The sequence below is a fragment of the Peromyscus californicus genome, unplaced genomic scaffold (genome assembly GCF_007827085.1).
Source record: "Peromyscus californicus insignis strain IS unplaced genomic scaffold, ASM782708v3 Scaffold_8__1_contigs__length_139910024, whole genome shotgun sequence".
Classification (NCBI taxonomy): Eukaryota; Metazoa; Chordata; class Mammalia; order Rodentia; family Cricetidae; genus Peromyscus; species Peromyscus californicus.
This window is the reverse complement of record NW_026294606.1, coordinates 73,415,257-73,441,710: the sequence shown is the minus strand read 5'-3', so window position 1 is coordinate 73,441,710 and position 26,454 is coordinate 73,415,257. Positions and strand designations below refer to the sequence as shown.

The following is a 26,454-nucleotide window of genomic DNA, read 5'->3' as shown; positions in this document are numbered from 1 at the left end:
AGGCACCAAAGCTACACAGAGAAACCCTGTCTCGAAAAACCAAAAAAAAAAAAAAAAAAAAAAAAAAGAATGGCCCCAACAGGCTCATAGATTTGAATGTTTGGTCACCAGAAAGTGGCACTGTTTGAAAAGATTGGGAGGTGTGGCCTTGTTAGAGAAAGTGTCACTGGAGGCAGGTTTTGTGGATTTCAAAAGCCCAAGCCAAGCCCTGTGGCTTTTTCTCTTCCTGATGCCTATACATCCAGATGCAGAACTTCCAGCTATTCTCCAGCACCATGTCTGCCTGCACGCTGCCATTCTCCCCACCATGATGACAATGGACTAAACCTCTGAAAGTGTAAGCAAGCCCCAATGAAATGTTTTCCTTTATAAGAGTTGCCGTGGTCATAGTGTCTCTTCACAGCCATAGAGCACTGACTAAAACATCACCCCAGATTCATTCACTCCGCTTATTAGCATATTCAAAGATCAGACCAGTCATTTTATTTTTGATAACCAGGGATATCCCCCCAATTTGAAACTTTCTTTCCCCTGTCAACAGACTGGGTACTAGGCTGGATGGTTGCAATTTAGAAATTCCTTAACTATTGCTATCTTTTCCTTACCAAGAAGGGTTCAGACATGTATTCAACATCTACAGCAATGGGGATGAATGACCTCATCCTGTCCTCACCACCACAGCATTGTTTGCCTTGCTCTATGGTTAAGAAAAGCCTCAAGGACATGACTGACTCGCCCACAATCATGCAGCTAAGAGTGTCTCAGCATCCATGAACTCACATCAGACCTCAAAGTTCACACTCTTCCCACTAAAAAAATTTGTCTTGGCAGGCAGATACTGGGATTTACCCTTAGTGTATAATGCCAAATCTGTGCTCAGTGTGTCTGTCCATAATAATTAACCATCTGATTGGATGACTCTAAGAACAGGTGAACAGATAAGCAAAAAACCAAGAAGAATCCCTAACCAGCAACAAACAGGAAGGCAACCTGGTATTTATGAATGAGTGTGCACCTATGCTCCAAACTGAATCATATCAGTCATTTCTAGAGCCCTCAATCTCAAGATTCTCTATCTCCTTTGGTGTCAACTCTCTCTAGACTCTGCTGGTGACTATTTGCTGCCTTTGCATAGCTAACTAAACTTTGGTTCTGGTTTCTCCTTACTTCCCACCTACTCCATTGAACTCTTCAACAGGCTTTCCAGTGGAATTTCACCGAGCTTTTAACCTAGGGCTGTTCTCAAGATGTTCTCTCTTGTTCTCCTACAGCACTAATTAAAAGTAAAGCTTGGGCTGGAGAAATGACTCAGAGGTTAAGAGCACTGGCTGCTCTTCCAGAGGTCCTGAGTTTAATTCCCAGCAACCACATGGTGGCTCACAACCATCTGTACTGAGATCTGGTGCCCTCTTCTGGCCTGCAGTCATACATGCTGTATACATAATAAATAAATAAATCTTAAAAAAAAAAAAGTAAGCCGGGCGGTGGTGGCGCACGCCTTTAATCCCAGCACTCGGGAGGCAGAGCCAGGCGGATCTTTGTGAGTTCGAGGCCAGCCTGGACTACCAAGTGAGTTCCAGGAAAGGCGCAAAGCTACACAGAGAAACCCTGTCTCGAAAAACCAAAAAAAAAAAAAAAAAAAAAAAAAAAAAAAGTAAAGCTAATGTGGAGGAGGGTAGCAACCAGTTAAGTATCACATTGAAAGTGATCCCTGTTTAGTAATCCTTTTCTCCTTCTGTATCATGGTCAATGAATACCAAGTGGAATTTTCTAAGCAAACTTGTAACCCCTGAGTTGTTAGGCTTTTTACTTCTATTTCTTCTTCTTCCTCCTCCTCTTCTTCCCCTCACATTCATGTGAGACCAGAGGTTGCTATCAGGTACGTTCCTCAATCACCCTTCACTTTATTTATTTGTTTGTTTGTTTGTTTGGTTTGGTTTTTCAAGACAGGGTTTCTCTGTCCTGAAACTCAATTTGTAGACCAGGCTGGTCTTGAACTCACAGAGATCTACCTGCCTCTGCCTCCTGAGTGCTGGGATTAAAGGTGAGTTCCACACCACCTGTCCATCTTCACTTCATTTTTTGAGACAGGGTCTCTCACAGACCTGGAGGAGTTTGCTGATTAGACTAGGCTGGATAGCCACCAAGCCATAAAGATCCTTCTGCCTCCTGGATTCACAGGTCTGTGTACCACTGCAGCCAGCCTTTCACACAGGTACTGGGGAATCCCAATCCAAATCCTCATGCTTGCATGGCAAGCACTTTGCCAACCACAGCACCTCACCCGTCCCCAAGTCCTTTCAGTCCCTGAATAGTAACCTTTGCAATGAGTGTGTATGTGTGTATTCCCAGGGGCTGAAGGCAGGGCCTCATACACACTAGGCAACTGGTACATGAAACATCTTTATGGCATAATTTAAAATGCCAGCCCTCCAGGAAGCTTTGCAAACTAACTCCTTCATTTATTCATTAAGCAGCATCATAACTCTTAAGTATTTGACTGTCCTTTCCATTCATGCTTTCACTATCATTTTTCATTCTGTCTGAATATAGACACTAAAGCCATGCTCATTGCCTTTAGATTTTTCAAGATTATATAGATTTTCTCTGGGAAGTGCTTTCACACTGATTCTTTAAAGTACCATCGTATTCTTTGCTTATACAACCATTAGTGTTTCATGAAACATAAACTCACCATTTGTTAACATAGACCCTTTGACTACAATGTGTGATCTGGTTATGACACTACAGTCCTTCTATTTATTGGTGTATCTCTGACTGCAGTAGCATTTTCCCAATGTTCATGACCACTCAGCTACATACCATGATTCCTTTCCTTCTCCAAATTGTTAAAGGTGGATCCCAACAGGATCACAACTGAACCTCATGCCTACTAACACTGGCAGAGCTTGTACTGAGGCAGCATCTCCACAAGAAGGAGCCAGTATTACTAAGTCACTGGGTAAGAATGGCTTCTCTGGAGACTGGGCCAATCACCAACATCCTTTGTATGTATAAAAAACAAAGACTATTGTGCTGAATCACAACACACCCCAAATGAATCACAAGGTCTATTTGTTATGCAGCATAATTGATCTAAACTGACTAATACATGAGTTTTTAGGTATACATCTCCTATCAGCACCTTTCTTCTTATAACTTGGATACTGAAAAATAGGAGGCAAATGAGAAAAACCAGCAGAGTATGTACTCTCTAGTCTGGTATGTGACATTAAATGTTCTCTGCACAAAAACAAAACAAAAATGGTACTCATTTTGTTCTAAAATCCTGTCACCTCATTCACCAGTTTGTGGCACTGAGACTCAGACTGAAGTCCTTTAAGTCATCAGAAGTGTACTCTCCAACTAACCCCACCTTTCATAGGGGATGCTTCCTCTTTTTCAAGGTGAGATCATGGCTATGGTTGTTGTTGGTTTTTTTGTTTGTTTGGTTTTGGTTTTGGTTTTTTCAAGACAGGGTTTCTCCCTGTAGCCTTGGCTGTCCTGGAACTCTCTCTGTAGACCAGGCTGGCCTCAAACTCACAGAGATACTCCTGCCTCTGCCTCCTGAGTGCTGGGATTAAAGGTATGTGCTACCCCCACAAGGCTTGGCCAAGGTGGTGAATAGCACCTTTAACCCTTTAACCCTTTCCCATCCATACTGTATGTCCACAGAGCCGTTCACCCTGTTTCCCTGTTTTACACAGAGAGGGTGTTTTCTCCTCTCTATTATTAACACCCATCATGGTTTTCTGTGAATTTTGAGAGAGCTAGCATCAAAATGCCTTTAATTTGCCAATTTAGCTTGTCTCTGGAAAGCTCCTCTTCCGGGACGAGAGAGATGGCTTGAGGATTGAGAGCACACACTGCTCTTGCAGAGGACTGAAGCCGGGGCTATTACCTGCTGAGAGCCTTCTCTCCGGCCACTGAACTGATTATTTTAATGCAAGAGAAGTCCGAGTTTCAGCCAGGTATCATGACGTATGACTGCAACCTTAGCTTTCAGAAAGTGGAAGCAGGAGGAGCAGAGTTTAAAAACATAAGCTTCAGAAATACACTGAAATTGTTCACTGACAATGGGAAAATAAACAAACCTCCTCCAATACCGAAACATTTGTGCTAGAAAGAAACAAGGATTTCAAACAAAGTCTTCAAAATATGCAGGTGGCCATGAACCGGAATAGAGCAATGCTAAGAGTTACCATGGGAAGATGCTCCCAACAGCTCTTGCTTGGTGCTATGATCTGGATCTCACCATGCTTTGACTGAGAAAGATAAGTCATCAGTGCCAAATCCCACAATTAGCCTATAGTGAAGGCTGCATTCCAACCATACCCCACCTTCCACAGCCAGGCAATGGGACCCCCTGTCTAATGGCCCTGCACAATTAAAAAAGCCCAAGAGGGGGGTTGGGGATTTAGCTCAGTGGTCCACAGCTTCGAGAGGGAGGGGGGAAGAAAAGAAAGAAAAACAAACAACAACAACAAAAATGCTGGGCGACGGTGGCGCATGCCTTTAATCCCAGCACTCGGGAGGCAGAGCCAGGCAGATCTCTGTGAGTTCGAGGCCAGCCTGGGCTACAGAGTGAAAGCCACAACAGGCACCAAAACTACATGGAGAAACCCTGTCTTGAAAAAAAAAACAAAAAAAAAAAAAAGAAAGAAAAGCCCAAGAGGGCCTGGAGATGGCTCAGGGGGTCAAAGTGCAAGTGACTCCTGCAACCACATAAAAAGTCAGACATGGTGGCAAGCACCTATAATCACAGTATAATTGAGAGAACTGCTCAGAAGCATGCCTCAACAAGGTAGAGGTGAGAATCAGCTCCTCCAAGTTGTCCCGGCACCCCCACGCCCCACATATGCTTGTACCCTCACATACCCTCGTGTGTATGTACACATACAAATAGCTAAGCAAATAAGTAGTTGTTTGAAAAGGCCTGAGAATGTAGAGGGAGGCGGAAATGTGCGGAGCCACTCTTATGCAAGCAAATACACATTATGCTGCAAAGTGGTCACCTGCAGACTTTAAGGACTCTGAGGGACATTAAGGCAATCTCTCAGCTTTTCAATAGTTGAGAGTCAAGAAAAGGCATTCATGGTTTTAAAAACTCAAATGCAAGGCCAGGGAGCTGGCTCATCCAGCAAAGGTGTTGCCACACAAGTTTGGCACCCTAACTTCTCTACCAGGAACCCATATAGAGGTAGAAGGAAATGCCTAACTCCACAAAGTTGATCTCTGATCTCCACACTTGTATGCACACACACACACACACACACACACACACACACACACACACACACACACGAGAAAATACATTTTTAAAAATTAAACCTAAATTTAAAATTCTCTACTAGGAGTATTCCAGCACTTCAAGTAAGATTTGGAAACAGGGCCACATTCTTCTTTTCATCGTTTTTGATACCAAGGAATTAGAAGATTCCTAGATTTTCCTGCTCCCAAGCTATCATATACAATGCCAGATGCATCGTTTTTGACTTGGTATTCTCTCTTTCTCTCAACCATGCTAGAGAGGCAGCCAGGAACACAGCCCATAGAGGAACAGCTGGTACTTAAGAGTCTGGAGATGCACATCAGATGATGTTATTTGACTTCCTCCACAGGAAAATCCACAGTCAGAAGGTCGATGAACAAAGGATGGCAGGAAGAGTGCAAATGGGTGGTGGGAGACAAGGAATGCAAACTCAGAAGATGAGGTAGTGTCTGCAGGAATTTCCCAAGACCCTCCAAGGCTTCTCTGTTGTCTAGTAGGCTGGGTGGGATGGACTCACAGAACCTCAGCAGCAGACCGAGCGCACACAGATGTGGCCTTCAAAATCTCCGCGCTTTTGAACCATCAGCTCGGAATACAAACGAGGCAGACACAGAACGTGGCATTCCTTCACATCAGGAGAGAGCAGCTGCTAGGTCACCTTGCTGCTCCAGCAGAGGTGTTATTGGGAAGAGGAGATCGATACCTGAGGCCACTAACCCACCTCCCTTCCCATTTAGCACGGATTTTTATCTTTTCCGTCCTTATCTCCATCCTCCTCAAGTGTACCCTCCCTTTTGAGTCATAAGCATCTACCCTAAACCTACAAGCCCTGGGCCTGGCATGGTGGCTCAGGAAGCAGAGGGATCCCTGTGAGTTCAAGACCAGCCTGGTTACATAAGGGATTCCAGGCTAGCCAGGACTGCATAGCCAGACCCTGTCTAAGAAACCAACAAGTAACAATAACAAAAAGCAGACTGACAGGCCATGACTTTTATCATTTAGGATAGTAGAATAAACAAGGATTACCAGTTCACACTTCTTTTGGTTCAAATCCCAGATTCCCAGTTCACACTTCTTTTGGTTCAAATCCCAGCGTCTCCTTGCTGTGTAATCATTTAACCAAGTTTAAGTTTACTTCCATATGAGTAGTTTTGTATCAAATATTGTATTTCCCAAAACAGTGACATAAAGAGAAGAAAGCACATATCCCATTGCTCAAATGCACATGGATGCTGCAAGCCTCCTTCAAAGGAAAGGTAGCCCTCCTTAATTACACAGGAGTGGGTCATCGGTCCATCTTTATATCAGCGAGGTTTCCCATTTCCTCTCTGCAGGCCACAGTCTGCCTTTTTGCAATGCAAAGAGGGGGAAAAAAAAGGAAATGTGAAAAAGAAAGCACATTTCACAACTTCAGGCATTCAGATAGAATCCTTAGAGAACGTTCAACTTAAGGGAGAAAAGGAACTAAGGATGAACTGTGGATTGAAATTGTACCAGATGATGCTAGTACCCATTTCTGTGAACAACCAAAAGCTGAGTGACTTAGACAGAACCTTGGCCACTAACTGGCAAGACAGAAGACTGCAAACACTGAGCCTGTCTTAGTCCCTGGAGTCAGCAAGTCAGTAGAGTCCTCCCCCTACCTGCTCCCCACCCACTTGGAATACAGGCTGAGCCTTCCCTGCTTCCTCACTACAGTCTCCAGCCTCAAAGGTCAATCTGATAAGAGGCCAGTGAGGGCCTCAGAGGAAGCCGCACATCTCCTGTGACCACAAACCTGCTCAGTCTGCTAAAAAGTAATTGCACACAGCCCGGGAACAATAATACCCTGCGCCACAGTTGGGTGATATCTGTGTGGCTGTCGAGATAACCGGAGAAAACAGGTAGCTGAAGACAGCAGAAAGCAAAGGATGCAAAGAAAACACCCGTGGTTTCTATGAAAGACGCAAAAAGAACAGCAGCGCACAGCCTGATGTCAGCTTGAAGAAAAGAAGCTTGTCACAAGTCTATTCTTGGATGTTCCATTTTGCCTTGGCAGGTACTTACAAATTTTTGTGTTCGTTCATTCATTCACTTATCCACTGTGCCAGGCACTTAAGTGCTCTCGGGATGAATTGCATTTGCACCATGTCTCACTCAGAAAACAAGATCCTTCATGCCCCGTGCATTAGATGCATTTGTGGTTAAAAAACGAAAGCTCCTTTTCAGAGAACTGCATGGTGTGTGTGTGAGCCTTCTTCTTGGGTCAGACTCCCTGTTCTCTTGCTATACCGGTTAGGAGGACAATGCTCTCAGCTCTCACATCAAACCTTTTCTGTAGCTAAGCTGGAAATCAGGGACAACTGCATGACAAAAACACTAAGCCATCTTGCTCATTAAAAAAATGAGCTGAGGGCTGGAAAGATGGCTCAGGGGCTAAGAACGGTGGACTGCTCTTGGACAGGACCCAGGTGTGGTTCCCAGAACCCATACAGCAGCTCACATATGTCCTCTCTAGTCTCTGTAAGCTCCTGCATGCAGACAGTACATATAAACTCAGGCACACACATAAGCATATAAATACATACAATAATAATAGACTGGGCATAGTGGCTCATGACTTTAATCCCAGCTCTTGTGAGGCAGAGGCAGGCAGAACTCTGTAAGTTTAAGGCCAGTCTGAGCTACATAAAGAGTTCAAAGCCAGCCAAGACTACACAGTAAAACCCATCTCAAACAAACAAAACTCAAAATAATAATAATAATTAGTAGTAGTAAAATAACAATAATAATAACAACACTAATAATAATAAACAAATCTTTTTTTAAAAAAAAGAAAGAAAACAATGAATGAGCTTTGTAGGGATGTTTTCCTAGCATAAACAAGGCTCTGGGTTCTAAGCTCAACAACAACAAAGCAGATTGGGTGGGCTGGAAGGGATGACTCAGCGCCTTGTGCATGCCTGTAACCTCGGCTCTGAGGGGGCCCAGACTGGAGGATCACTTGGGCTTGCAGACTGCCAGGCTAGTTGAGAAAATGCAAGCCCCAGGTTCAGGAAGAGACTATTCCTCAAAACGAGTGCAGAATGATAGCCAAGGACCCCTGACGCCCCCTTCTGGCATCTGTGCACATGCATAGGTTTGCATCTGACCACACAAATGTGCCGCAGACACTTCTATGGACACACACGTGAATAAATTTATAAACTTTTAAAAATATATTTTTTTAATGAATGAGCAAGACCAGGAAAACTGACAGTGTGTTCCTACCTGGTCCCTCAGCCTCTCCTGGTGGCCCATAATTGCTGTGGCATGGTGGGGGTACTTCTGCTTTAGATGCTCCAGGAACGCCTCTCTCTTCCTGTCCATCTCAGACGTTTGCATCCCCAGGATCTCTTTGGAACTTCGGGGCCCACCTAGCGTGTGTCTCCGTGGGATATTTCGGGCAGGCTTGGAAACCTGAGCCCGGGTGTTTCCATTAGAGAGGCGCTCCTTGGGCCGGCGGCATGCTGCATCTTCCAGGGACGTTACATGAAGATTGCTTTTCCCTTGTTCTGCAGGATGAAGAACAACAGTGCAATTCACAATGAATGTTTTCACAGTAGTCTCATTTGTAGAACACCAAGGGGGTTTGTGGCAGTTGCTAATGAATCAATGTAACTTAACAGAATTTATTTTTGTTGTTGTTCTTTTTTTTTTTTTTTGGCAAGAATAAGAAAAAAACTATAATCAGAAGAAATTTGAAAAAAAAAATGTACTATAGATGCTGTAGCAAATGTTTTTTAATTCTTGCTGTCATTGAGTTTGCTACAAATGAGAAAGCTTGGCCAGACTAGTTGTTTGCAGGTAACTGCCCCTGTGTCTGTAATGATGGCAGAGGTAACTCCAGTAATTCTGACTATTTGTATAGTTTCTGTTATAGTGACAACCTACTAACAGGATTTTAAAATTTTTATAATCTGAAGATGGATCTTCTGACACATGTGGTTCCCCCAGAAGACAGCTGGCACCAGTGAACCGCTGGAAAGTTCCATTTCTCCATTCCAGTAAGCCAGGCAAGGGGAGCATCACTGGAGGTAATAGTCGGGGAGCCGTAAGGCAAAGGTTAAGCCACACTTTCCCAGAAATGACTTTATCTAAAACATAGCAAGGGAAGAGCCATGGGTATGTTTTGACGGTTTTGACTTAGGTAGACTGCTTCTAAGCTGGCCTTTCAGAGCCACCATAGCTTATCCTTAGAACAGATCAACAAGGACTTACAAGGTTTAATGCTTAGGGTTCAAAGTGTGTACAAAGATCATCCTTCCCCTTCTTTTCTTTTCTTTTTTTTTAAGATGGGAATGAAAGTAACAAACATTGAGAAGCTGCAAGGATTCAAGAATACAGTCTTTTGCTTGTTTCCTTGAGTTTGTTCTGTTTTGTCTTGAGACAGGGTCTCTCACTATGTAGTCCTGATTGGCCTCGAGCTTGCTATGTTGACCAGGCTGGCCTTGAACTCACAGAGATCCTCCTGCCTCAGCCTGCCCAAAAGAGTGCTGGGATTAAAGGTGTATGCCAGCTTTATAGTTTTTATTTACTTATTTGTTTGGTTTTTGTTTAGTAATTTTTTTAAGCAGCAGGTGTCCATAGTTTAGGCATAAACCAGCTCCCTAAAAGCAAGGGCACCAACACCCTAACACTGTTACCCCCTCTTTTGCCTGGAGACCTCTGAATACAGAAGATCTCCAAGTGTAGAGGCCCTCTGGCAAGGAATGGAAAATATTTCATCTCTGGCTAGTTTTCCTGTTCTCGTCTTCCTGAGAATGTGTGTCCTGAGAGCACCTCTCTTTGTGTACACCCCACTTCTCATTATTTAGCTCTTGACAGCATCTCCACCAGACACTGATGAAGAAAGGGAGGAAAACAGCTCAGTTAGTTACTATCAACTTTCACTAGTTTCAGCAGTGAGCTTAAAGAGGAAGAAGACAGATATCTGGTTAAAAAGATATTGAGGGATTAGTATAGTTTTATTTATTTAGGAAGAATAATCTTTACTAAGTAATAATGTCTTTAATTTGTACCACAATTTCCTCTTTTAGCATATATTCCCTAATAATACAGCAGTCACAGAGTCTATTACATAGTGCAGAACTCAGGGTCAGGGATGCAGCCTAGAGATGAAACTCTAGGATACGTAAGGCTCTGGGTCACAGCCACAAGACCACAACAAAAAATAAAGCTAAGAGCAGAAAGGTCATATCTCAGGCCGAGAAGCACATACCACAAAGATGCTCGGCTTATTTTGTGTGTGTGTGTGTGTGTGTGCTGTACATGTATTTTGTATTAGCCAAAATTGTTGTATGCATGCTAGAGCCCTGTGGCTTTTCAATACTGGTTTCAACTACATTAAAATAATGCATGTAAAAATTACCCAGGACAGCTAGCTTAATGATCAAGTCTGAATCTCTGGCAAGACTATTTCTTTACATGGGCCAGAAACACACACGTCTACATTCAACCTTACGGATAAACAATCATGCGTGACCAGTCAGACAGGCAGGAGGAAGACACTCTGCTGAACTCATAGGCCTTCAGGAGCTGAGCTGCTCCATCCAGGGATCAGTAGAGCAGGCCAAGACAGCAGGAACACTTTAGCTTTGCAGACAATGGTGTCTCCCACTTTCTTGAAGTAAATTGGGAAGCCAGGTAGAAGTAGGGTCTTAAGGTCACTGCCACCCCTACAGTAGACATTAACCTCTTTGTCATCCCACTGCCTGGACTTTAAACTCTCACCCTTTCCTGATACTTCTCATGGGGAAAGTTGCATCAACTTTACACTGGTTTTCTATTTCTTTCACATTCCTGTGGATTTTTCAATAATGTCTCCAGTTGCCTAACAAGGTTGAACATGCCATGGAGAAAAGGAATGGAAACAGTACCCGCAGTTAGCAAGAAAAAAGGCTTCTGCAGGCCACCTGGCAGACAGAGCCCACCTTTGTCTTATCACCCTTACCCATTGTCCCATCAGTCCCATCTGCCTCTGACCCAGCACCAGGCACCACCAGCACCTGAACAAGCCAATACTGTCCACACAAAACCATTTCACCCTCCTCATAGTTACTTAGGCCTTTTCCTCTGTTCTTGGAAGCTGCCAGCCACACGCTTGAAGGAGAAATGACATCTGGACTATTGTAGCCATGTGGAGAGAATCTAGCCTTTTAGCTGAGCCTAAAACCCAAGTCAGGGCACCCATAAACAAGAGAAGGAGGAGGCAAAGTCCATTTTGCCACAACTCCACAGTCAGGTGTCAGACCCAAGTGGGCCAATTCCTCCTTCTCCATATGCATAAAGAAAAGCACAAGGGTGCACTCTCAAGCTGCCAAACAGAAGGGCAGTTCTACTTCTTGTTTGGAAAGAACTTTGGTGCTAAGATGTAAATATGGGTGTGTCTGGCTGTTTGCTATTCTGGGAATCCTTGTCTAACAAAGTAGTGAAGCTGTAGCCTGAAGACAAGGCTCAGCAAGGCTGAAAGGCAGCCCTGTTTCCTCTTCCTGCCCCTCCCAAGCTCTTCCAGGGAGCCCACTTCCAGCAGGGCAAAGAGCAAACAAGAGCTTCCAATGGAAAACGGGCCCTTAAACATTCATTCTCCAGAGCAGAAGTGGGCAGGAGGAGGGTAAGCAGGCCAAAGAGCTGCTCCTCAGAGACCCAGGGACTCCAGCTGGGATGTGTCGACATCCTGGACATCCTGGATGGGGAAAGTAGAAAGGGTCCAGCGAGGGTGAATACAAAAAGGCAGAGGGGTATAGGAAGCCACGCATCCCAAAGGAGCCGTCCACACAGCAAGCTGTACAGACAGGCAACTGGCTGGACTCGGGGAGCTGGTGTCTTTGCCATGCTTGGATTACTCTGGCTGAGTCAGATGACCCAGTAAGGGATTTGGGGCTTTGCATCATTGGGGCACTCCACAACCTGCTGGGAACCAGCATTAGTGCGGTTATCTTTCGGGGATATTGATTTTGTTTTATCTTATTTGCTTTTAATTTTATATTTGTACTGAAAATTAAACCTAGAGTCTTGCACATACAAGCTAAATATGCACTCTATCACTGAACTAAACTTCTCTGAGAATGTATTCCTTGATCAAGGTTAGGGAGTCCAATGGCTCATACCTATTATTTCAGCACTCAGAAGGCTGAGGTAGGAGTTCAAAGCTAGCCTGAGTTACATAGTGAATTCCAGGTCAGCTGGAGTTACTGTGTAATAGAGCATAGAATCTTGTCTCAAATAACCAACACACACACACACACACACACACACACACACACACACACACACACGCACCCTGCTATATATTAGGTAGTTCATATACTCCTTTGTGTGTGTGTTTGCATGTGGTGTATGCACACTTGTGTATGTGAATGGGAGTATCTGTACACGCTTATGTGGAGGCCAGAGACGGATGTTAGGTGTCTTCCTCTACCATGCTCACCTTTGTGAGACAGAAAAATGGGAGCTCATCAAATTCTGTTAGTCTGGCTGTCAGCAAACCTGGGAGGCCCTAATGTCTCCACCTCCCAGGGCTGAGGTGAAGGGCAAATGCCACCACATTTAACTTTTTACATGAGTTCTGGGGACCCAAAGTCAAGTCCTCATGCTTGTGAATCAAGCATTTTACCTACTAAACTACATCTCTAGTTCCTCCTTACTTCTTTTTTTTTTTTTGGTTTTTCGAGACAGGGTTTCTCTGTGTAGCTTTGTGCCTCTCCTGGGACTCACTTGGTAGCCCAGGCTGGCCTCGAACTCACAGAGATCCGCCTGGCTCTGCCTCCCGAGTGCTGGGATTAAAGGCGTGCGCCACCACCGCCCGGCTCCTCCTTACTTCTTTATAGTGGTTAGCTTAGGGTTTTTTGTTTTGTTTTGTTTTGTTTTGTTTTAAATAAAGTATCTATGTAGTCCAGGCCAGACTCAAACTTCCAGGGGATCCTTGCCCTCTTATGGCATCTGTGGGCACTAGGTAGGCAAGTGGGGCACAGACACACATGCAGGCAAACACTCCTACACATACATACATTTCTTAAAAAATAAAGTCAAGGATTAAAAACAATTCCTGGTATAGACTTTATACAAAATAGAACAGCTTGCTCCCTAGTCCGGAAAAGCATTCTTGTGTTGTGTTGATTCAAGGTAACTGACTGAGTAACTGTTCATTCACACAAATATTGATGAGATGCCTGTTCCAAACACTGAAAGGGAGTAGGAGGCTGGGGGAGTAGTGATCAAGATAGACTGTATCTCTCCCCGAACAGGAGCATCCACATGATGATTCGAGAGACAGTCAACAAACAAACTAATACACAATCTGAGTGTCAGGTAGTGCTTTGAAGAGGGAAAGAAGATATGGGGATAGAAACTGGCTGTGCTATTTCAGAGCACAGACTGAATATCTGCCATTCCCTAGGCGAGCACTCCACGGGAGGCTGCCAGTCAGTGGCCTGAAGAGGCAAGCAGATTGGATGGACCCCTGCAAGTGTTCTCAAGAAGCTCTTAAAAGCCAGAACGGGAGCTCATGCTGTGGGCAACATCCCAAGGATCATACTAGGAGATCAGACTAGGAGCCCATGGCCTCCAAAGGAAACAAGACACAGATTCAAATTCTACCAACAGTCAGACATGATGATGCATACCCATAACCCAGCACATGGCAAGAGGCAGGAGTTCAAGTCCAGCCTCAGCTACATTAGTTCAAAGCCAGCCTGGGGTGCATGAGATCTCATTTCAAATGAAGTCCACCAATAACTACCAAATGCCTTCTCTGCCAAATGCACACAGCTTCTTACACTGTGCACCTATGGGGGAATCACAGAACTAAATATGGAAGCTGTGAAAAAAAAAATTAGCAACAGTGAAGGGTTTCCAAACCTGCAACAAACATCAAGTTAATTCAAAACCATGTATGTATAATCAGGAGTTGAAGATTACAGCTTAGAGGTTAAGAGCATTCTATTTTCACAGAGGCTGGGTTTGATTCTCGGCACCCACATGGCCACTCACACATGCTTCTGACCCTGATTCCAGGGGATTCCAAACCCTGTTTTTGACCTTCCCAGGTACCAGGCACACACATGGTACAAGTGGTTCATAGACTCAGGCACACACACATATACATAAAATACAAACTAAAAAGTACACCAGCAACACATGTAAAACCAGATATGGTGGTTGCACACCTGTAAGGACAGCATTTGGGAGGTAGAGACAGGAGGATCAGGAGTTCAAGGTCATCCTCAGCCACATACAGAGTTCTAGGCTATCCTGGGCTGCATGAGTAAAAACAAAACAAACAAAAATCAAGCTTTAATGAATCTGAGAGGCTTCTGGCAGCGCTCGAGCACATTGCATTTTGTTTCACAGGATCCTTGGATCTGAACACACAGCATGCATGCTTTACGTGGCATCTGCCACCATGCCACAACTTGCCAGCCAAGGCTCCTGGAAACACTGCAGCTCGGATGCAATTACTATATATTTTGAATTTCAGTGCTGTCACTGTTCCTGCAAAACTTTCTGCTCTTATAGAAAAAGAATGGTTTAATTATGGAAAATAAGGACTTTAAATAGCTCCCTGCTGTCAGCCTTCAGCATGTAAGTATCAAATTAGTGCATCTTCAATGTGTATTATCTTGGAATGTGTGATTTTTTTAAAGATTGCTGTTTGAGATACTGACTTGAAATTCATTTAAAAAAAATCATTCAGCAAATATTGACTTGGAATTGGGACAGAAATTTCCAGAATTTCTGAAAGGGCTTTAAACATATTTTTGACATTTGTACTACATGTTTATATGAGTGATACTCTCAGCACTATTATAAAATCAAACTATCAAAACTGAAAAGTTTTAAAGATGTTCTGTATCTTGCTGTATCAAATATTCAGCCAAGATTTAAATCCTTATATAAAAATAAACAAGCACATTCATGTTAGTGTGAAAATTTGTTTTCATCTTTAATAAATGATCAAATTTTACACACACACAGACACACTTTGCCAGCCATGGTAGCACATGCATTTAGTCCCAATTCCAACACTGAGGAGGCAGAGGCATGCAGGTCCCTGTGAGTTCTAGGCCAGCTTGGTCTCTATAAGGAGTTCCAACCTAGCCAGAACTAAATAGTAAGACCCTGTCTCAAAACAAACAAAAAAAAAAAAACAAAAACAAAAACAAAAAGGAAGAAAAACAAAGAACTTTCTTTTACAGCTAATTGGTGTTTAAAATGTTTATTTAAAGATTTTATTTTAAATTTTAACTATATATCTGTACATATGACTACAGTTGCTCAGAGTCCAGAGGAGGATACTACTAGATTCCTTGGAATAAGAACTACAGGCAGTTGTGAGCTTCTCCACATGGGTGCTAGGAACCAAACTCTCGTATTCTGGAAGAGCAGCATATGCTCTTAACCACTGAGCTATCTCTTCAGTTCCAAAGGGTTGTTTTAAAATACGCTTCTTTATGATTTAGCACCAGGAAATGTTTGATTTATATGCCTCTTTTTTAACTGTATATATCCAGAGTCATATAAATCTTCCAAGATAAAAGACACCAGGGGCGGGGGGGGGGGGGGGGGGGGGGGGGGGGGGGGGCGGGGACACGACTAGGAAGCCCTTAAGCCATGGTGATGTCACTGTTCCCCATATCCCCACCTTTCTTAAACAGCTCCGGGTTACAACTGTTGCCCAGTGAAATTATTTATAGAGTTCTCTTTTATTCTCAAAGGCGTCTGGGTTTGAACAATGAGTTACACGATCACCCAAAGTCTCCTTGTATACTGTCGCCTGATAAAACACAGTCCCTGGGGTGGCATTGCTAGCCTTCTGTCTAATTGTTAAGGAACTGTTAAGTGTCCCTCTATGAGGTTAGCACTCCATGAGATGTTGGGAGTGCACAGGTGAGTGAGACATGTCCTGGCCCAGGAACCCCACATTGTAACTGGGTGAAACAGACACACATGCAGACATAAAGCAGAGCCGATGCGTGCGCGCACGGCACGCACACACACATACACACACACACACACACACACACACACACACACACACACACACACACGTGGCATTGCGGGTGACGCTGGCCTCAGAGATGCTGCTCCTTCGGCTCATCCTAAGAAAGCCAGACATAGCCCAGTGGAGCACACGTGAATCAGCCGGAATCAAATCTTGAAATTCTAACTGGGACTCTTACCTTCCTTTTATTATTTTCCCATCTCCCTCTCCCAATGTCCCTAACCTGTCAGTTCTCGAGTGCCTAGGTACAACCTTAGCTCTTCGGTGCCTGGGTTCTTCAGCACAGAGGCAGTCACAGGAGAGAGCTCAGTCTCCAGTGCTCCTGGCAACCCACTGACCAATACCTGAATAGGTGCCTGATACTTTCCTCAATCCTCACACAGCCTAAGGAAATTCTGCTTCCCTAACCCAAACCGGCCCCTCCCCCTCATCTATTCCTCTTAAATGCTTTCCCCCTGAGGTAAAGGCAACTCCATCCTTCCAGCCACCTGGATCAAATATTTTGAAGGTGTCTCCGACCCCTCTTTTCTATTCAGCACTATGTCTGATCTTAGCAGATTCCTTTGGCTTTGCATTCAGTGTGCGTCAGGAATCTGCTTTCTTCTTATCGCCTGCTGCTTATCACCATCTAGCCTAAAGCAGCATGGGCTGGTTTTCTTGCCTGGCTTCCTTCAGAAGCCTCCTCAACAGGCCTCTCTGCCCTTCCCCCAATCCACTTGGGTTAAGCACCACACAACACCCCAGCCCACTAAGTACCTGCTAAAATCCCTGGTAGAGAGCTCTTGCCTAAGATGCTCAAGACTCTAGGTTCACTCCCAGGGTTCCAAATTAATTAATTAAAATTAATTTGATTAAAGAAAAGGCAAGCCCAATTGGCTAGCGGCGTCTCACCTCCCATGAAGTAAGAGCCAAAGACCTCCCTGCAGTTCCACAAGCCCTACCGAATCTGGCCTGGGTGACCTCTCAACCCTTTTCCTTCCCATCCGCCTCTCAGGTTCCTGCCCTTCCCTCTCGGGCTGTGGATTCGGTTTATGGTCATCTCTGCTCCAGAGTCACCTCTGAGATGTTCTCTGATATTCCTTAGGACTTCATTCCCACTCCCTTGTTCTTCCCTTTTTTTCCCCTATAGCCTCATTTTTAGATAACAGAATCACCAGATAAAACAAAGGATCTTCAGTAAAATATGATGCTCGGGAGCATAAAAAATATTTTTAGTATAAGTCTATCCCACGTAATATTTAAGAAATACTTATGCTTTAAAAGTTACCCATTGTTTCTCTGAATCTCGAAGTTAGCTCCGGCACTCTGTGTTTTTATTTACTAACTCCAGCATCCCAGCCATCTAACATGCTCCGTATTTTTGTTTATTTGTTCATTGTTTGCCTCTGCCCCACCCCATCCCAATTTGGCCCTTTAGACCATCAATCCAATGAAGGGGAGTATTTTTCAGTCTGCGTTTGGCATCACTGGATCCCCAGCGGCTGGCACAGTGACTGCTCTACAACAAAAGTTCAATATTCATGGAGTGGATGAGTAAGCGAAGTGCGGAATTTGACCACCCCAACTTCGGAAATATCAATGAATTACTCCGGTTGTTTCAGAGTTGGTTCTTAAATTGCTCCTGTTCTAATTGCCCCTTCTAGAATCTGGGTCGTCTCTTTCAGGACAGGCCTAGAGGTTGACTTCCTGTAGGAAGATCCGTCCTATCAAAAGAGAGTGAGTTGGGGGCCTTAGGCTGGACGCCACCAACCCCGGGACCCTCAAACTGAGATTAAATGCTGTGACGCTCAAACAAGTGGACTGACGCCCCAAGGCTCAGGGATTCACTGAGCATTTAAGAGACGGGCTTCCTTTTCAGTTCACTGGTGGATTTCTCTCTCTTAATTGTATTTTCTTCTGTCTGGCTTGGTTTTGCATTTTCAGTGTGGATGAGTCATGTGCTACTTCCTTTTTTTCATTTTAAAAAACACACACCTTTTCCCTTGTGCACAATCCCCACTCCCACGCGCTGCCGTGCACAGCTCAGGGCACTCCTGCATATCTTTGTGTTACTAACTGGCCCCTGCATGAACCTGGACGGGTAGGGCGGGCGGGCGCGGGGGGGGGGTGGGGGTGGGGGGTGTTCAAGATTGTGTGGTAGGTGTCCGGACAGCCTACACAGTGAGAGGGGCTGATGGGCGCCAGCATCGCAGTCTGCAACCACCCACCCTCCCGGCAAGATTTATTTGGAACTATATAAGGTTCTGGAAATTCCCTACGGAAAAGACAAGTCTATTATAAACACAATGTAAAAAAGAAACTGCCTGGAGAAAATACAGGAAAGCTGTTTTAAGAACTCCCAACTTTTACATTTAAACAGAAAGCCCCAGAGTTCTATCTATCATCCAGATGCTCAAGTACTCCCCTGCCATTGGGATCTGCAAAACAAAAACATCCTTAAACTCCAATTTAACTCTAAAGCGCTGCAAAACTTTGTATCCTGCAAGAAGTTGCCCCCATGGAAACTCCTAACCAATGAATGGAACCGCTGCGCCCTGGACGTAGGCGCAAAATTGCCTTTCAGAGCCTCTTGAAGCACTGGGAAATTATCAAATTGCTACCGGGCGATTCATTTGTCATTGCTTAGGGATCCCGCACAAACTGCTTGCTCACTCACTGTTCGACCAGTTTGACACCATGCACCACCTCTTCCACGGCAAGAAGATCTTGCCACAATATAAAGTAGAGCCAAGAAACCACAGCTCTGGGCTTAGTTTGAAAACGCACCCCCCCAACACACACCCCAAGAAATGAATGTTCGTGGCGCCAGGCTCCCGGTCTCCAGTTCTAAGCAGCGTGCGTGTAACTCCATCTTTGAGAACTGTTACTTACGGGGCATTTGTCTGCTGTCTGCGGAGGGAGGCAGGTTCGGCTCACATTTCTGGCCTTCGCTTTCTTCCATTGTCCCTGCCGGCCGCCCAGGCTCCTCACTCGGGAAACTTCAGAGCGCAGTTCGGAAAGCTCGCAGAAAGCGCTTGGAAGGGGGCCCGGGGGTGGGGCGGAGGGGACCGGCGAAACCCCACCCCAACTAGTCTCCACTCCGGTGCAAAGTCTCCCTCGCCCGGGAAGACCGCATTCCAGCGCCCGGCCTCTCTCGGCGCGGGTCCCGGAGCGTCCGCCACCCGCCTGCTGTCGCCGGGACTGGGGGCTGTGCCCTGGAGGCGGCGGCTGTCCCCGCCTCTGCCGCCCAACAGGTGACGGCTCTGCTGACCCAGGACGCTGCCTGCCGGGTTTCCCCGGACGAGGCAAACACTTCACTCTGGAGTAGGGACAGGAACGGCTGTTGCAAGCCAGGCCCAGCCCTCTTGAATCTCAGGAGCCCAACAGGCCCCCCAGATAGGCTGCGGAATAAGCAGCGAACGGCTGAATCCCCCAAAGTTATGCGAAATCTCTTTAAAAGTTTTTTTCTTTCTTTTTTAAAGATAAGTATATGCTAAATATTGTGAAATAAACGCTTTACACACCAACTCTGTAGGGGACTAATTAGCATCTATAAAGAAGTATTGTAATTTTCTCCGGTCGACTTCTATCACTTCCTTACCAGGACTTTAACCTCTGGATTTTAAACCCTTTGTTTTTTTGTTTTTTTTTTTAACTCACGCACCTTCACTTTTTTGGACTCCTTTCCTCCCCCCAACACAGACACACAAACACACAACACACACACACACACACACACACACACACACACACACACACTCTTCTTGATCACAAACCTGAAAAGTCACCTAGTAAATCGACCTTCTGAGTCGCTCAAGTTAATTACTTAAAAACATCTGAAGGGCAATTAAAATGCTTTTCTTTGGATGGGCAGAATTACATCCGACAAACTTGTTCTCCTTTTAAACTACCTACAAATATTTATTTTGTTCACTACCCAGTCCTTGGAAAGCTGGCAAATTTCCCAGAAAGTGAAAATAGGAGGCACAATGTCCACACAAAAAGGATGGGAAAATAATCTAAGCAACATTTGCCCCCGCTCTTTTAGAGACCTGAAAAGAACCCAGTAGCTAATAGAGAAGGTGTGACATTTTAATCTGTGGCCCCATATCATCTCAGGGGGGAGAGGACAATGGTCATCCTGCCCACCATACCTTGACCCAATTTACAGCCCATTCAAGCAGGATTGGACATTGATTTAGAACAGGAATGTGTGCAGAACAATGGCTGGCTGGCCGCTGGGCTGGATTATGACCTTGAGTCACCCGTGTGTCTTGGCAGCAGAAGGGACATATTTTGGCCATTTCGAACATAAAAATACAGAAGTCTGTAAAAGACAAAAGAGCGTGCCACCAGTTAAGGTAAGGGTGATACCCATGCTGGGGGAAGAAGAGCCCCTCAATTCCTAAGAGGATTTTTCTGGAAAACTAAGAGGTGGAGGTCTTGTAGAAAACTCAAGCAGTGCTCTAGCAGAGGGAATACAGACAATGGGTTCATTTTGTATTTAAAGATTTATGTTTGTTTTATGTGTATGGGTGTTTTGTGTACACATGTATGTGCACCACTTTGGTGCAGTGCCCACAAAGGCCAGAAGAGGGCGTTGGTCCTCTCTAACTGGTATTAGATGGTTGTGAGCAACCATGTGGGTGTTGAGAGAGAAACCTGGGTTCCCTGAAGGGGCAACAAGTGCTCTTAACAGTTGAGCCACCTTTCCAGGCCCAAGGAGTGGGCTTACACAGCAAATAACTAGAAGTTTCTGTGACCCTGCAACATCCTGTGATCTTACTTATCGGAGGAAATCATCGAGCATGGCTATTCCCATAATCCTGGCCATTTATTTAGGTACAAATATTCATAAAAGAGGACCCACCTGGTAATCCAGGACTATAATCTCCATTACTGAGACAGGAGGATGGCAAATTCAAGGCTTGCTTGGGGTACAGAGTGAGTTTAAGGCCTTCCTGAACAACATAGCAAAACCCTGTTTTAAGGAGCACACTAAGTCCGAGGGGAGCTCAGTGATAGAACATCGCCCAGGCTGTTCAAGGCCCAGGGTTTGAATGGCAGCACCACCCAAACAAGTTCATAAGTTAGGAAGAGTCTCCGGTGTTCTGGTCTCGGGTTGGATTGTTCTGGTTGTCTTTCTGTGTGTAAATGTGTTTGGATATGTGAGTGAGTGTGCAAGCCTGTGCATACCCGAAAGACCAGAAGAGGGCCTTTGCTGTCCTCTTCTACCATGCCTTACTCTCGTTGAGTCAGGTCTCTCCTCAAACTTAAACCGGTTTTTTGACTAGGTTGCCAGTCAGCTGACCCCGGTGAGCCTCCTGTCTCTGCCCTCCTAGAAACCGGGCTTGACGGGCACAGGAGGCCCACCTTGGTATGTGGTGCTGGGACACAAACTCCAGTCTTCACGACTGTATAGTAAGTGTCCTTAACTGCTGAACCAGCTCTCCAACCCGCTTAAGTCTGCTATGGCTGCTGTAAGTTTTCAAGTTATCAGTGCCAATGGAGCAGGGATTGCTGAAATATGAGGCTAAGGGCTCTGACACTACCCAACCTGTTACCCTGTGGGAACAGTCCCCTCTTAGCAGCTCCTGTCTGTCACTTGACACAACACAGGAACAAATGTAAAGGATATAGTGGCAGGCCAGTGCAGCCAGCCAGCAGGACCCTTCCCTTCAATTCCACGCGGGGAGGAAAGAAGGATTTGTAGACAGGGGTGCTGCCACCCCCCGTGGTGCTGTGCACAAAGCAACAGAGCCGTCTGCGGGCCTCTGTGGATACCTAGATGGGCCAGAGGATGCTTCTCCACCCTATTTGGACTCTGAGACTCTAAGGAGCACAGGGAACCCCTCAACTGCCCACACGCCCCAGCTGTTTCGGCTTCTCTCTCAAGGGAAAAGCAGGCTGCTGCTCCCTCTGTGGCTAGTCCAGATGTTCTGTGGAACGCATTGAACAAAGAAGCAAATGAGAAAGACAGGGAACCTGCACCATCAAGGACTGTGATCCACACACACACTGATGGGGACATGTTTTCCCATGTGACCCGATTCTGGCAATTACAGGAGGAGCTTCTGTGAGTCACTGGACTTTTGTTGTTTAAGAACAGGAACTGAAAATATTTTGCAAAGACCTCGTTCATGCCATTGTGCTTTCTAGTCACATATCTCTCCCCCAGGCACACTGACCTTATTAAGAACTTCCCACTTACTGTCAAGTTTCTCAGAAGAAACAGTAGCTGTATTCTGCAATCTGCATCAGCTTGGCACTCAAATCCTCATGAAAAACACCACTATTGTCACCCCAGGTGCTAGAGAAATGGCCTTTGTTCTAGCAGCAACTCTGAACTAGAAGTATACTGTACTCTTAAAAATGAATTTCTGGCTTGAAAATTTGCTATCACCATCCAATCTGCCTATTGCTGTACTTCAGAACTTGCTGGGAAAGCAGGAACTTAAATTTGATTTTCTTCCAGTCATCTAGAGAGTCACAACAATGATACTGAGGGCTAAACTTCCAACCCCACCTCTGTAACCTGGTGAAGGTGAAAGTCTTTCTCATAGGTGGGGATTTGGACTTACAATAAGCTTACATGTGCACAAAAACTGTCATTCAAAACAAAGAGAGAAGCCAAAGCAGCTGGGGCATATGGGCAGCTGAGGGGCTCCTTGGGCTGCCTTGAGCCCAGAGTCCAGAGAGGGTGGAGGAGTGTCCTCTGGCCCATTCAGGTATCCACAGAAGCCCCAAACAAGAGAAGTACAGTAAGACAAAGGTGATTTTTCGGTCATAGCCAACCCATTACAGAACTGGAACGCTGGTTTTAAAAATGGCATTTGTATGAGATCTGCTAAGATGGGAATTAATCACAAACAATTATGGATGGTTTGTTACAGGCCTACTTAATTACAGGGCAGTGGGAAAACACATCCGCTTCTTTTATGTAAATTTCTCAGAGAGAAATTTGGCTAGAGTCAAGCCTAAGTGGAATTACCTTGATATATGTTTAGCTTTTTTTTTTTTCTTTAACTCTTGCTAAAAGCAAAGATAGTTTAAAGTAATTTCACATCTGGACACAAAAGAAATAATTAATGCTTGCTTAATGTCCTGAAGTGGACCTTTTGAAAGCATTGATAACTGAGTCAAAACAAAGTGGAAAAAACAGTCAACAAAGATGTTTGAAAGGGAGGCTTCCTGTTGGCTAAGTGTCTAGCTTCCCAGTTCTGATGGCATGTGTCATCTGCATGTCAGAAGGAACAGACGTTTAACAACTGGGCAAACACTGGCGAACCACACTTGGTGGGGGTGAAGCGCGGCCTGTTCTCCCACACTCCTCTGACAGCAAGCTGTCAGGTGCCCCAGTGACCTTATATTTAAGTATTAAGCAGAGCACCTGGAGAAGGAAAGGAGGCACTATTAACAATTGGAGCTGGACAATTAGTAACCGGGACTGTCCCCAGGACACCAGCACAGATGGCCACCTGCATGTGATCCAAGATAAGGCCCATATACTCTTCAGGTCTCCAAATGTGAAGGGCTCATAAAAAAGAGGTTTGGGCTTCTACCAAACACCCTGTGGATGAATTTTAAGCGCTAATGAAAGCAAATGTGGGACCCTCCTCAGAGCTATATTTCAAGCAGTAGTCACAGAGCTCCAGCATGACCTCTCAGCTTCCCTTACTGGAAGGCCTGGAAATCCCAGAACCCTGCCATTTAAGAACTGAGGTTCAAGAGTCCCCCAGCATGTGATTTTCCTGTTCAGATGGCTGGGGACGTCTTCCACACACATTCATCGCACAGTTACGTAACATAAAGTTACACCAGGATCCCCTGGGCTCCTGAAGCACATGACTGGTGTCCATTTTTTTTTTTTTTATAGGGTTCCTTTCATCTACTCTTGATTGGGAGGTACAGCTCTGCAGGGCTGCCGTGTGGTCTCAGCCCTGCTGCTTGGTCACCACAAACAAAATCTGGATCCCAGGTGGCAACTTTGAAGTGAAAATTGCAGCGCTTAGGGCATTTACCCTGGAGTGAGCCAAGCTGTGCACCACGTTCCGGAGTTCTTGGACTTTCAGAGCAGAATTCACCAGAATGTGTAAACTTGCACAGACCCAAGCAATTGGTGCTGCGATCAGCCTTACAGTGAGTATCTGGTGGAAATGGTTTTTCCAGATTCATTTTCTGCCCCTAAGCCTCCTTCAATTCCCACACTCCAGACTGTTGTAGAGAGGGCAAGAGTGAAGTGGGAAGCCAGCACATAGCCAGGAGGCTGAGTCACAGTGTGGTTCACTTCTCTGTTGCCTTAACCTACCACTTGGCAAACGAGTGCTTAATAAATTCACTAGTCTGGTTCTGACTCTGCTCTCCATCTGCAGGCTCTTACTCAGCCACAAGGCTAGGGAGCTTCTGTCCTGGTTTCTCACGGCCGCCGTTGCTCCACGTGACCCCTCAGTTACTCTAATTCTTTGTGCTCCACTGACATGGAGAATAAAGTCAAGAATTAGTAAGGGCAAGAGAGCTTGCTTATCCGTTGCTGGAAACAAACTGAACTTCAGAACAAACTTCAGAAGAGGTGGGAGGGGCCAAGAAGAGGTCAGACAAAGGAAAGAGCCCTGGAGCAGGCTGTGGGGACACAGCTTTTGGGCAAGTGAGACAGTTTAAGTTGCAGAGAAGGGTCACCTGATAAGGTTGGGGTGGCAGAGCAAAGGCTTTGGATGTCACCACAAGAAATCAGAGAGAGGAATTCCTGGGGTCCTGGTGAAGCCCAGGGAGATGTCCCTCACACTTCCCTCAGCAACCTTTGTACTCCTTGATCCCTGCCTAAGGAATTCCAGTTCCTTTCATTCCATTCCCTGCAAGGCAGGGGACCCATGTGGCTTTGGGTGAATCACTCCTAGGCTGGGAGAAACTGAAACATACAACATGTTCCTGTATTAGATCAATCCTTCCACTCTGCATCAGCTTCAGGGAGTGATCTCCATGGCTTTGTTCTTGAGGGGCTGGGATGGAACCCTGCACAGGGCTCAGGTTCCGCTGCCTGGAGTGCTACCCAGGAAGCACACCTCTGCCCAACATTCTTCAACCTGAAGGGAGGCTTGGACTATAGAACATGAAAGAATCCCAGCAAAGGAATCAGCCTTCCCTTTTCAACCCTTGGATGTCTGGAGAAGTCATACACTCATCAAGAAGTGAAGGGGCTTACCAACACCCAAAGATGCTTTGCTGGTAACAGTTTCCTCCCAGATTCAAACATTGCATCCTGCAAGGAAGCTCCTTAAGCAGGAAGGTAAACAGTTCAAAAGAGCTTCAGGAAGTCCCTGAAACTGACCAGACTCACTAGGCCCCTCCCTGCCAGAGTAAGCAATAGAACCTGAGAGACCCTCTCAGAAGAGCAGTCAAGCTTCAAAGAAGGATCTCAGACAAGCCAGTTGCAAAGAAGACTCCTGGGCCAGCCCAGCTGCCTGGAAGAAGCAGAAACCAGCCCAGCTGCCTCAAAGAGGTTAAAACCAACTGAGTCACCTGGAAAGGACATTCTCCGACCTACAGAGCTGCCTGCAGGCTGTGCAGTATGCTCCAGGCTCCCAGCTTCTGTGAGCTGTCGCTCAGGTTGGGGTGGGCCTTGGTAATATAGCTAGCTGTCTTTGAGTCACTTCTGTTCCCGTAAGAAACCCCTCACACATACTCCTGCACATAACCCCAATAAAACTCAGTTGGACTTTGGTATTATCCATACCTTGGTCTGTCATGGGTTCCCTATCTGGGGTGAGTGGACACGTGTGTTGTGTCTTCCCAGGAACAGTTTTGTCACACAACAAGCCTGTAGCTGGGTTGGGCGCTAGAGAGTTCATAGGCTCCAGTGCTCAAGGGGTTTGGGTGTTTGAGCACCTGGAGTCACTCAAGGACTCGGGGGACTCCAACTCTGCATCCTCAAATTTCTTTCAACCTTTGAAAATAGTCATGTGCCTCAGAAGTTAGTGCCGACGGTTAAAAGAACTAGTATTCAGCATAAGACACCCCAAGACCAAGTTCTCAGGACAAAGGAGATTTATTTGCCTCAGAGGGACAGAGGGCAGGGATAAGGGACAGAGATGGGAGATAGAGGACAAGGGAGAGGGGAAGGGACAAGGGAGAGGGGGCAGGGGTATGTGTCCCAAGGGGACAAAGGACTGCGTCTGGATAGAGAGGA

The 26,454-nt window shown here is 45.5% G+C and overlaps 1 protein-coding gene across 19 annotated transcripts in view; it reads right to left on the bottom strand.

The window, feature by feature from the left end:
- The window catches only part of Kiaa1217 (KIAA1217 ortholog), an 807,432-nt gene that overhangs the window by 284,099 nt on the left and 496,879 nt on the right, over positions 1 to 26,454 (bottom strand). For 14 of the 19 annotated variants that reach the window (XM_052729451.1, XM_052729450.1, XM_052729448.1 and 11 more), the window contains one exon: positions 8,522 to 8,805. In XM_052729451.1, the coding sequence (XP_052585411.1) occupies positions 8,522 to 8,635 (114 nt within the window). In that variant the 5' untranslated portion in view covers positions 8,636 to 8,805. Of the gene's footprint in view, positions 1 to 8,521; positions 8,806 to 19,163; positions 19,249 to 26,454 lie in introns of those variants that run through there. The other 5 variants (XM_052729446.1, XM_052729459.1, XM_052729447.1 and 2 more) reach the window with 1 other exon arrangement.